This window comes from Alosa pseudoharengus, unplaced genomic scaffold (genome assembly GCF_046254945.1).
Source record: "Alosa pseudoharengus isolate Yale_2024_CS ecotype anadromous, Long Island Sound unplaced genomic scaffold, YU_APseudo_1.1 YU_APseudo_1.1_scf_23, whole genome shotgun sequence".
Lineage (NCBI taxonomy): Eukaryota > Metazoa > Chordata > Actinopteri > Clupeiformes > Clupeidae > Alosa > Alosa pseudoharengus.
This window is the reverse complement of record NW_027468685.1, coordinates 18,787,413-18,800,643: the sequence shown is the minus strand read 5'-3', so window position 1 is coordinate 18,800,643 and position 13,231 is coordinate 18,787,413. Positions and strand designations below refer to the sequence as shown.

Sequence of the window (13,231 nt, the reverse complement as noted above, 5' to 3'; positions counted from 1 at the left end):
GTGTGTGTGTGTGTGTGTGTGTGTGTGTGTGTGTGTGTGTGTGTGTGTGTGTGTGTGTGTGTGTGTGTGTGTGTGTGTGTGTGTGTCAGATTTTTGGTGTGCGTGTCTCTATCTCTGTGTGTGAGTATACACACACAGAGATAGACACGCACACCAAGAATCTGACACACACACACGCCCCGATACTTTCCCTTTTGTGACTGACATGCACGCAAATGTACACATGCACTTTCACCTGCACGTGCTTCACAGGTGTTCTCTCTCTCCCTCACATGCACGAACAGGCACTTTCTCTCTCTCTCTCTCTCTTTCTCTTTCTCTTTCTCTTTCTCTCTCTTTCTCTTTCTCTTTCTCTCTCTCTCTCTCTCTCTCTCTCTTTCTGTCATGTGGAGAGGATGGGTTTTATATTTTATAGATGATCATGTTCCAGGTCTGTCCTTCCCCGCCTGCTGTGCTCATTGATATGCTCTCATCCTCAATGTGCTGTCAGGCAATTTTGTGGACTCACATGAACACATGCACGCACACACAGACACACTGGCACTCATGTTTTCACCAATTTTCACTCTGCGTGCAGTAAGGTTCTTTCCTTTCTCTTGCAGCGAATGTCCACCTCCTACCTGTAAGTGGCGTTTTCTTTTTGCCCATTCCAGTGCTTACCAAAAAGACTGTTGGGACCAGTACCCTTCTATTTTTTGTTCTTGCGTAAGGCTGCTATCCACATGGATACAAATCTGCACTTTCTTTCACCCCCTACTCAGCAGGGGGCATTTCTCTCTTCATGCCCACTGACTGCCCATAGTCCTGGACAGCTGCCCGTGTAGACATGTGCAAGGAAGGTTGTCCAGGGTGCTTCCGCATGGCTCATCACTCCCCTGTGATGCCACCAACACCGTTCAGCTGAAATCCTTTTCATGGCTTCCAATGAGCACTGATCTGAGTACATACAGTATATAACCCCTGCAGTGGGAAGTGGATGTAATTCCCCTCACCAGATATTCGCTCTCTTGACACCTGCAGAGCTGTTCCTAGATCAGAGAGTCACAGCTTTTTTTTACAAGGCATCATCTCCGCACATGGTGATTAACGTCAAATACCTCGCTTGTCTAGACATGTGCCAGTGTTCCTCATGTATACACATTGAAGTCCTCTGAGACCTAATGCAGCTTCCTTGTGACATTTATGCTGTAAACTAGCGCCTCAGGTTCACTGTGGATAGAGACGACGTAATAAGCGTTGACAGTTACTATGTAATATTAATTGACTGTCACACATGCTGTAACTTTACATGCACATGTTTTCTAAAGCTTACTATATGGGTGCAGTAAATGTCACATGCAATAGCGTTGTATTTCAGGGCAGAAAGTTGTGCTTCTTGTGCAAGTTTCTTTTGTTTGGAGAAGTGAAAACATTGGCATTTTCTTGAGGTTTGCCAGGAAGAAAGCAACGACAATAGCAACGCTAGCCGCTGCAGGCCTTGTTCAAATACTAAGACAAAAAAAAAAAACATCACATTTTAGAGCAAGAGAGAGAGAGAGAAATACATTTGGGAAGTATAATGAGAGAGGAAGAGAAAGAATAAAGATAGAATCAATGAGGTGGAGAAAAATAATAAGGCCCCCTCAGAAAAAAAGACTGAGAGATAAAGAAGATGGCAGTGGACAGAGAGAGAGAGTAGGTAGAGGAGCCTGACTGTCATTAGTCTCTGTTTAATGTCATCAGGCCGCAGCCAGAAGCTCTCTCTGGGTTTAGGGACAGGTTCCTTTCAAAGCCTGTCTGAGGCAGAACCCCTCTGGGACCTCTGTCCAACCCCCCCTCAGGACCCGTGAAAGGGACTCACGCTGGGGTGTGTTATTCACTGCCTTTGGGGTCACTCTGGCCTCCGGTGGGAGAAGATGCTTTCATGAACCTGCCTGTAGTCCGAGACTGTGGTGTGATCCAGTACAAGCTAATTATTGGCCTCTAGCCGCCTTGGACTCCCTGATCATGTGGTTACTGTTCCTCAGGGCTAGTACGTGAAGCAGTGGGGAGAAGGTGAGGTTAGGGTGAGAAGGAGAGAGAAAGACGGAGAGAGAAAGATGGAGAGAGGGAGTTGCTGTTCTGCTCTGTGTTTAAAAATAACCTGCAGACATCTGTGAAAATTGAGATCTGTTTCCCACTCGTCATTATGCAGTGCAGAATCAAAAAGTTTGTGGTTTGGCTTGTGTTGTGCAGACCTGAATAGCAAGACGTCAAGGGAGTGTGTGCATGTGTGTGTGTGTATGTGTAAGCGGTGTGTATTTTTGTTAGACACTCTGAAATAGTAAAAAAAGTGTAGTGTGAAAGCAGTTGTATGAAAGACCGGACGCCTTTGCTGCCAAATTTGGCAAAGTCCCAAACTGGATGAAAGCAAATATGTACCCTGCTAAGGGAAATTATACAGTATTTCAAAACAGCTGGCCAGTGGAACCTAAAAGTCATAACTTTTGATGTTTGTCGCGTGCATCCTCGTCCACCTCCGCCTCTCGGCCGTCGGCCCCGGACAGACCTCCGCTTAATTAGGACCATTGGTAGTTGGAGTGTCTGTGGCTGCTGTGGTCTGTATGAAGGGAGGCCAAGGCAAAGGGGCTTTAGCGTGTGTTTGTATGCCAGAGGTGTATAGTGTTAGCAAGCAGCCTCTGGCCCAGGGGGAGAGTGGGCTCGCAGTGTGTGTGAGTGAGTCACACTCTGGTCTGAACGTGAGCAGCATGGATGCCCTACACCGCTGAGTCATAGGGTGGGTGTGTGTGTGTGTGTGTGTGTGAAAGAGAGACTCCAGGCTCTCACCACTTTGACCCCTCTCCTGTCTCTTCCTTTGTAATGGATCTCTTTCTGTCTGTTTTTCCGTCTCTCTCTGTTTTCAACCTGTCCCTCTCCCCTGTAGTGGCCTTCTGTACATCTCTAATCAGGAGCTGTACTTCCTGTACTAGTCATCCAGCTCTCTCTTCACTTTACCTTTTCTCTTTCTTTCTCTCTCTCTCTGTCTTTCCATATCTCTTTCTTTCTGTTTCTCTTTCCTTTTCCTTCCTCTGTTTCTCTGCTTTCACAAGGCTCCCTCACCCCAGGTCCTTTGCTGAAAGCACATTTGTCTTTTAAGCAACGAGGTGTTGTCTTCATCGAAAGATTCTGGATGATGGCTACCGCACTAGCTGCCATTCTCCTCAGTCTCCTGCAATTGAGCATCAGGGGTCCTAAAATGACCCTAAGTTCTGAGAATGCAGGAAGCAGAGAACAGCGATGGCAGTTAATACATGTGGAACAATCTCATGGTGTACCAGAGATACTGCCTTCTGTGGCTCGGGCCCTAGTTCAGGAAATGTCTTCTGTTGACGAGTCAAGTCAAGTCAACACTGAAACAGACATTTACAGAAGAGAGTCTTTTTGCACTGATACTTGGTTTTAGCTCATCCATTAACTTTGACATATTTCTTTGCTCATTGCAGTTTTTGCTTGTTCTTCACCGGGTAGTTTTAACCCATTCGCGCTGGATGCTGCATGACGCAACATTGACCCTCCCGCTGGATGCTGCGTAGCGCAACATTGACCCTCCCGCTGGATGCTGCGTAGCGCAGCATGCTTTTTATTTCATGTTTCTAGGTGCTACAGAGGCTTAGATATTACATTTTGGTAGACGTTGACAATTTTTAGTATGTTTTCAGAAAACCCTCAGGAAATAAGGTTATTTAATCTAGAATGCCTTAGGATTCTATAGGCGTTTTTAGCAGCCATTTTAGGAGTAAATGGGTTAATTAAAGGGGAACTGAACTTCACAGTTTCAGAGTCATTGGAATGGTTTTTCTGGGGCGAATGGTGGCCGTCTCGCTTCCCCATAGCGTCTGTGAGCAGAAAAACCAGCCTTGCAACTTTGGGCCAGCGGGCCGCCAGACTCGGAGGCAGAAAGTCTCACAGCCTCGCGATGTAACCAATTGCTTTACTGCACTACATACACGCCAGGCACCGGCCAGATCAAGGTAGCAATGGAATTTCTCAGACATTCTTCATGGCAGAGCCAGCGAAAAGAAGCAGAAAGCGAGTTCTCGGAGGAACAGGGAAAGAGGAAACAGCAGACTGACCGGTTGAGGAGTGTCGTAAAATATATACTCTGAAGCTGTAGGGGGAGCTCTGCAGAGAAACCTGCGAGCAAAAAGTGAGAAAACAGCGAAGAAATGGCCAAAACGGGTGCATTTCCAAAAAGCATAGTTGCTACCCTGTTGCTAACCTGTTAGCAACTTAAAGGGGAACTTGGCAACTATTTCAACGTAATAAACCCATTTAGAAATCATTTGGATGGTTAAATGACCTGTTCCGGTGAAAATGGTGACTTTCCCCGCTGCCCCTAGCATCCCCAGGTGGAAAACCAACCATTGAGACTACCGTCCCGGAAAAAGAAGTGAGAAACAAGAAACTCGTTTTAAATTGTGTTTCTTACCTTGTAACATCCACATTGTTCTTCTGAACTTATGCTAACCGTTTCGCTAGCTTGTAAACAAATCCATGTGCTTTATCGTTACCTTTTTCCACAGTTTGAAATAGTATAATGCACAATTTCTCAAGCAGAGGGGGAAATATAGCTAATCCTGCCAAGTTTCCCTTTAACGGCTGCCTCCTAATATGGTCAAAAAATACTTGTTAGTATGCTTTTAGCAGCTAAGAAGGAACTGGGTGGTGTTGGCAAGGTTTTGTAATTTTAGACCAGAACTGAGTAAGAAAAATGCTCAGACATCTAATTTGTCTGCCAGTTATTTTTCTGTTATTCATTTGTTTTCTGGTATAGCTCATCTAGAGTTTAATGAGAAAAAATAACTGTGAAATTCCTTACTAATTTTAAGAGTAATTTTCACACACACACACACACACACACACACACACACACACACACACACACACACACACACACACAATTTTGTTGTGCTCTTATCTGAGAATAGAGATTAAACACCCACTATAAGTGTCAAAAACCAGTGCTCATTTTTCTTCACTGCACCACAATAAACATCATTTATTTTCTGAGTCTGTTGTTCACTGTTTGTCCCCCTCGTTCCATTCCATCTCTCCTGTTTATGTGTGTTTTTTTGTTTCAATTTTATACTCCCTCCCCTTCTTTGCAACAACGTGGCATATTTTATAGTCGGGCAGGATTAAACTTCGCCCACTTGGACGTGAACGTTGCGTAATTTCATACTGTTTATGTTTTGGCCCTCCCAAAATGCCAAAGCCATCTTCCTCCCCTCTCTCCCTCAATCTCTCTCTCTGTCTCTCTCTCTCTCTCTCTCTCTCTCTCTCTCTCTTGCTCTCTCTCTCTCACTCACTCCCCCTCTCTCTTTCTCTCTCTCTTTCGCTCTCTCTGTCTTTTCTCTCTACCCTGTATCTCCGCTCACTTCCTTGCCTCCTCCATTGATAATAAATTATTCATAATCCATTTGACATTTATTTCTGTTTATGTTCCGTCAGCAGTTTTAGCTTCAAACAGAGGCGGGCTGTTCATCTTTAGTGACAGTTGCCAGCATTCTTCTCTTTCCTCTCATTATAACCAGCCAGTCTGGCAGAGGGGAAGAGAAAAAAAATCCTCCTCCTACTTCACACCCTCCACCTCCCTGTTTTCCCCCTGAAGGCTGAAGCAAAGAGACGGTGTCACACACAGCTTGTTCAATCATTTAGAAACGATCCACAAGCATATCTGTCTCACACACACACTCAAACATGCTGCTAGCAGCAGTGGTGAATTTCTAGTTTCCTTTTTAATGTCGTAGAGATCAAATACCAGGGTTGACATTTTGAACGCCTGGGATGATGTTTGTTTGGTGCATAATATTTGGGGTTGTAGTTTCACTAGGGGTGGGTCTACCAAAGCATTTGTGTCGGCTCTGCATTTATGGGTTCTCAAATAGAGTAAACCGCATGGAACATAAAGCGTCAGATTTGAGTGTGCTAGTGGTATGAATGTCCAATTAGCAGCTAGTGCAAGCACTGTAGAAATATTTTCCGTCAAACAAATAGCTCAATGTTTGGGATATGATTGGGATCGTTTGGAGATGTTTGAAGGTTGTGTGCCTCAGTATCACACTGATCAAACACTATATTTCATTACATTTAATTTAGCCATTATGCAATGTTTGGTATTTGAAGTTTTACTGTCCATCCAGCACAGACTTGATACTCTGCCCATAGCCCAGTATTATAGTATAGGAGGCACAATGCACACTTGCAGATCAGATACTGTGTGTGGAACGTACTAACCCAGACTCCAGTCATTGTCTTGGGTGATTTCAACTAGGCAAACCTCAGCCATGAACTTCCTAAATACCAACAGTTCATTAAATGTCTGACCAAACTGCAAAAAATGATATCTTACCAAGTGTTATAATCTTATATTAAGATAAAAAATCTAGTTAGCATTGTTTTTAGTATAAATATTTAGATATAAAGCTTTCTTGTAAGATTATTTGACTTAAAATAAGTCAAAATCTTCTTAAATTAAGACATAAAAAAGTACATTTATCTGCCAGTGGATTAAGTAATTTTATCGTAATTTAAGAATCTTATCTTAAATTAAGATACATTTACTTAATCCACTGGCAGATAAATTAAAACAACAAACTACAAACAATGCAGTTTAACAATGTAGTAAACAATGCTAACTAGATTTTTTTTTATATCTTAATATCAGATTATAACACTTGGTTAAGATATCATTTTTTGCAGTGCAGAGAGGACAACACTTTAGATCACTGTTACACTAACAGTAAGTAGTGCTTATCACAGCATCCCTCGCGCAACATTAGGACTCTCAGATCACGTCACGGTTCTCTTGATCCCCGCATACAGGTAGAACCTGAAAATGTCTAAACCTGTTGTGAACAGGAAAGCAGTGGACAAACGAGGCTGTGCAGGTTCTGCAGGCATGTCTGGACTGCTATGACTGGGAGATTTCAAGTTCAAGTTCAGGTTTATCATCATGTAATCAAATATGCATTTATCAGCATTGAAATTCCTTGTGCTCAAGTGTGCATTCAACTTCAAGAATAAATAAAAAAAATACTATAAAAAATATGATGGAGAGAGAAGGAGGAAGAGGGTAAGACAAAATCCAAAAAAACTAAGTGCCATTATGTGGGGATTTTCAAGGACGGTTCAGCATCCTGGTGACTTGCGGGTAGAAACTATCCCTGTATCTGCTGCTACAGGTCCTTATGCTCTTGTATCGTCTGAAGGCAGGAGGGTGAAAAGACAGTGGCTGGGATGACTGGGGTCAGAAACTATACGCTTGGCCTTTCTTCTGCAGTGCTGGCTGTAGAGGTCCTGGATGGATGGTAACTCAGTCCTTGTAATGCGCTGTGCTGATCTGACAACTCTTTGTAGTGATGTTTGATCCTGGGCAGTGCTGTTACCATACCATGTTGTTATGCCACCAGTCACAATGCTCTCTATTGCACAGCGGCAAAAGTTGGTATTTTTAAGACATAGAGATCTTAAAAGCCAGTCTGTCAAGCTCCTAAAGTTTGCGGATGACACAACCCTCATTGGACTCATCTCTGGAGGAGATGAGTCTGCCTACAGGAGAGAGATTGACAGTCTGTTAACCTGGTGCAGTGACAACAATCTAGAGCTGAATGCTGCCAAAACTCTGGAGATAGTTGTGGACTTCAGGAGGAACCCAGCCTCACTAGCCCCCATCATACTCCATGACTCCCCAGTGAACAATGTGGAGTTCTTCCGCTTCCTGGGAACCGTCATCTCGCATGATCTGAAGTGGGAGCATAACACCAGCTCCCTCATCAGAAAAAGCACACCAGAGGATGTACTTCTTGTGGCAGTTGAGGAAATTCAACCTGCCAAAGTCGATGATGGTGCACTTCTACTCCACCATCACAGAATCCATCCTCACCTCCTCCATCTCCATCTAGTATGCTGCTGCCACTGCCAAGGACGGGGGATGACTAGCGCATCATTTGCTCTTCTGAAAGAGTGATTGGCTGCAGCCTGCCTTCTCTCCAAAGTCTGTAAACCTCCAGGACTCTGAGGCGTGCAGGAAAGATTGCTGCAGACCCCTCCCACCCTTGACACAGTCTTTTTGAGACACTCCCCTCTGGCAGGAGGCTGCGGTCCATCATGACCAGGTCCTCATGCCACAAAAACAATTTCCACAATTGGTCTCCTCAACAAAACAGCCCCCTTTCTGCATAGTGTTTTTGTACTTGCATCTGCACTTTGTCATATTTGGATATATATATATATATATATATATATATATATATATATATATATATATATATATATATTATATTATTATATTATATTTGTATTTAAATACTTATGTCAAGTCAAGTCAACTTTATTTATATAGCGCATTTCATACACAGAGGTCATTCAATGTGCTTTACATAAACAAAAGCAAACAGTAATAGCAAATAAAAGCATAGAAGGGCAATAGTCAAAAACTAGTTTAAAAAGTAAAGCTCATAATAAAAAAGAAAACATAAAACGCACAGGGTAAAATCATTTAAAAATAAAGAATAATTAAAAAGACATAAGGTAGAATAATTTAAAGGCAGATTCAGAATTCATAACTCAGTACAGTTAGCAGAAGGCATCTGAGAACAGTTTGGTCTCAAGTCTAGATTAAAAACTGGCTACAGTTGGGGCCTTTTTGATGTCTTCCGAAAGTTGGTTCCAGAGCTGAACCGTATAACAGCTAAAGCAGCTAAACATGCTTCATCATGATAATTTTTTTTAACAGCAGGTTTTACTAACAGATTTTTCTCCTGAGACCTGAGAGGTCGAGAAGGTGTGTACTGAAGCATGTCTGATAGGTATTTAGGTCCTGCTCCATTTACTGATTTATAAACAAGCAGTAGTGCTTTAAAGTCAATTCTGTGACTTACTGGAAGCCAGTGTAGGGACTTAAGAATTGGATTAATGTGGTCAGTTCTTTTAGTTTTTGAGAGAACCCTAGCTGCTGCATTTTGTATCACCTGAAGCTGTTTGTTAGTCTTTTTAGGAAGGCCTGTGAAAAGCCCATTGCAGTAATCAACCCTGCTGGAGATAAATGCATGAATGAGTTTTTCTAAATCATGTTTTGACATCAGCCCTCTAAGTTTTAAATATTTCTGAGGTAGTTAAAAGCCGATTTATTATTGCTTTTATGTGGCTGTTGAAATTTAGATCACTGTCAATTAATACACCAAAGTTTTTAACAGTATCATTTGCTTTCAACCCTTTTGTGTCAAGGACACACACATATAATTACCAAATATAATTATTTCAGTTTTGTCTTTGTTCAGCTGAAGAAAATGTTGAGACATCCAGTTGTTGATTTGTTCAATACACTGACAAAGAGTACAGAGCGATTTGGCGACAGAGCTAAGTAAATTTGTGTGTCATCTGCATAGCTATGATATGAAATCAATTTATTTTGGAAGTGGGACCATATAGAGGTTGAATAATAGTGGCCCCAGGATCAACCCCTGGGGAACACCACAGGTGTGTGTCTTGCACCATTTCACTAAGTCAAATTCCTTGTTCTTTCTTTTTCATGTGGAAAAAGAAAAAAGAAATGGCAATAAAATGATCCTGATTCTGATTCTGATTTAAAGTGAGATGAGCTTGCATCTTTAGTCATCTAGGCTGTCTACTGCAGAGTTGCTTTCCCTGTGCAGAAAATGAACTTGAGTCCACAAAGGATATGAGGCCACTATTAGATAGTCAAGGTTGTGTGTGTGTGTGTGTGTGTGTGTGTGGGTAATAATTTATCCTACCAATCTAGGGAAGAAATGAACAAAGCAACAGACAAATTGCAAAAGCCCCAAAGCCATCGCTCTTTGTTTACACTTCAGTAAGATCAAAATTCTAGTCAAATGTATCCATTCCCCTTTCCTTTTTTTTAAGGTGCACTTCCGTGGACATCATTTATTTTCATAACACAGACGCATGCAGGCCGGTGTCATGTTCTCTCTCAGGTTCCCATTAGTAATGTGAAAAGGGGTCGCGCTCTTGCCAAGCTTCGCCGAGGACAGGCGACGTGAGCTTTCAATTGATTGAGGTGTTTTTAATCTAATGGTCCCTAGCCTTATCTCCTCGCTTCACTGAAAATGACCCTTTTCATGAAAATTTTTTTTTCTGGGCAGGTGTGCGTGCTGTGGTTTTTCAACTGGGTTTAAAAAGGGAGAAAAAAAACAGGGATAGGTGAGAGAAATGATAGAATGACATGGAGAAGGAGGAAAGAGAGAGACAGAGAGATGGGGAAGAAAGACAAAGTGTTTTAATGAACGTGTCTGTGGAGCGAGCGTCTCTCGTTATCGATCAACCCCTATGCAGATGTTTTTGTTTTGTTTTGTTTTATTTGGATTTGCAAATTCTACGTTGCCCACATTACTTGTAGCTTGGCTCGTTTAGAGATTTCTCTGTTGCCTTGGGTGTCAGAAGAAGAACCTGATATGCATCTCATTTGAACAATAATCAAGGAGAAGGAAACCCAGAGGCTCCCCTGAGCAGCATATTTAAGCCACAACAAAACACTCAAAAAAGAAAATAAGCCTGACTACCTGACGTACACCACACTCAGGCTTTATATAAAATATTTGTTTCTTCATAACTTCTTCCTGTATGTTGACCTGTGTCTGCCTCTTTTAATACATATCTTGCAGAGTATACTTGCTTGTGCTCTGAGGTTGAGCTCTCATTTTGGACCAGCTAGGCTATAACTTTTGGGTAGCACTGAAATGAGAAGCAATTGCTAAAATATTTATTCAAGTTATTCATACTGTATATCTCTAATGGTTGTGTTTTAGAAACACTGAATAAACAAACAGGAATTTGTCACTACCACATAACCTATGAGGCCTGGAAAGAACCCCTCCATGTCTCTGAGTGCCCCTTTCTTTTCACCATCACACCCTTTTCATCCACGTAGTAATTGAGCTCCGGCTCCCCCCCCACACACACACATCCCCCCAAAGCTCTTCAACAACCACCACTCCACTTACTCGTCATCTTCACCTCCCACAGTCGCCTCCTCTCTCTTGGATCCAGGGCTGAAGGCTCCAGTGGGGAGCCAGTCCATTAGCCAAGCCCCCCCAGGGGGGGAAGGCCTGTTATATAACCCTTTGCCACTGGCTGGCGTTCATAACAACAGTATCTTCATGTTCTGCCACCTAAGACTTGTACAGCTATTTGTTTTTTTTCTCCTTTGAAGGCATTTTTCCAAGAGACCTTATATGCCGTTTTGTTCCCATTCCATCTCTGTGAAGAAATAGGCCATATATTTTTCTTTCTTCATGTAAGTAATAGAGATAATCTAGCCACAGGTGTAGGGTTCCCTGTTGTGTGGCAGGGATATGAAAATAAAAGATTGACAGGTTATTTAGTCTCTATGGCAATATGCTGCTGAAGAGTGCCCCAAGGCTAGGGCCTACGCATAGAATACTGGCTACTCATACATTGAATTAGTCTTCCTGAAGGGCCCCCTAGACAAGGTTCCTCAGAACTGAGGAAGTCTGCGGAGAGTAGGACTTTGTTACACCAAGCTTATGATTCCTGTTTCGGCTAGGAGCCTGTCTTACCAGACATCTCCTTAAGCAATTTCATCAGCAGTTTTGTCATGATTATATTATTCAATCTAATCTGTTGGTTTTTTTTTTGTATATGTGCAGGAAGTAGACTTATTGCAAATTGTTGGACTAAACTTGGTAGCTGAAGCCATTTCTGTAGTCACCAGCTACCAGCAACTGTTCAGACATACTAAAGTACTGAAAAGTACCGTTTGATACTGGTACCAATATTGTTTCAGTGAATTGATGACCTGTTGTCATTACTCTGGTGGCATCTGCTTGTATTTACCTTGTATCCTGCACTAGTATGGAGTTGATTTATGTTATAACAGGCTAATTCATACATAATCATCATTCATTTCTGCTAACTAATCATGATTAGGTCCTGGAATTTGACACGTGACATGATGCTTGGCAAAATGTCCTCTCTGACAGCATGTCTAGTGAAATCTGTTGCCTGTGTTTTGTTTTTATTTTTATATTCCTCTGAGATGGGCATTGATTCTGTATTTGCGCTGTGGCATCTGATAGTCGTCCTTCAGCTGCTCGGCATTGAAGGACTCTCTTTAGCCATGCAGTGACTCGTCCCAATCGAATGCATCGACTTTCTTGGGGATCATTTGAAATTAGGAGTGGCAGCTTGAAGTCTCTCTCCATCTTCTGCTGTCTCTCCTCTTTTCTTCTCTTCGCCCACAGGTTTTAGCTGTGCATAAACATTCAGAAGGAATTTGGACGGCTTAAACTTTTCCTTTCATCACACAGCTTAGCTGTAGCATTTCTTTTGAGTTTGTTGCGTTTCTTTTGACTTAAATCACCTCATGTGGTGCGTCTTTAATGTGTTTTTTTTTCCTGTGATCAAATCAGATCAGCCAATCAAACCCAGGTGATGGTTGCCTATGTATGTTTCTCTCTCTATTTCCACTTTCTCTCTCTCTCTCTCTCTCTCTCTCTCTCTCTCTCTCTCTCTCTCTCTCCTGTCTTTCCCCCCAGCAGCTAAAAGGTATAAGTCAGGAAGATAAGTTTGTTATGCAAGAGGGGGTGTGTGTGAGCCCATGAGTGATGACACAGCTGAGGCCATAAACACTCTTTTATAGATTCGGCCGTAAAGCACAGGGGCAGGTTCCTCACCTGAAGGCCCGGCCCAGAAACCGCTCCCCTCACCGGCCAAATGCTAGACGCTGATCTACGAGCACGGGGCCTCGTTAAATTTACACCACACACCCCCTAACTTATTAACCTTCCTGGTTGGTGCTGTCAGTCAACATTTATTTGTTTGTCGAATCTTGGGAGGTCTTGTTTTAATGTCTGCAGTATTCATATCATTACGGACATTAAGGCCATTTTTTGGCATATAAAGGCAAAGGCTTCTCTTGAGAAAAGGCATTTGTTCTAAGGTGTTTACTAATGGATTCCCACCTCTGATTTTACTTCAGAAATGACATTAAACACACAGGATGTGTTCTAAAGGTAGTCTGCAATCAAAGAATAACTTTTGTTTCTCATTTGTCCATTCACAGAAAAGAAAGAAGTGACCCAGAGCCTGGAGAACTACACCTCTAAGTGCCCAGGTGGGATGGAGGTGATCACTCTGCCTGATGGCATGAAGCTGCCCCCGGTGCCCTTCACCAAGCTGCCCATCGTCAGGTCTGTTGGCAGTACGAGCTAGC

The 13,231-nt window shown here is 42.6% G+C and overlaps 1 protein-coding gene across 1 annotated transcript in view; it reads left to right on the top strand.

Moving 5' to 3' along the window:
• The window catches only part of trappc9 (trafficking protein particle complex subunit 9), a 233,026-nt gene that overhangs the window by 20,501 nt on the left and 199,294 nt on the right, over positions 1–13,231 (top strand). Inside the window, exon 10 of the mRNA XM_076301892.1 lies at positions 13,082–13,208. Coding sequence (XP_076158007.1) covers positions 13,082–13,208 — 127 coding nt within the window. The remainder of the gene's footprint in view (positions 1–13,081; positions 13,209–13,231) is intronic.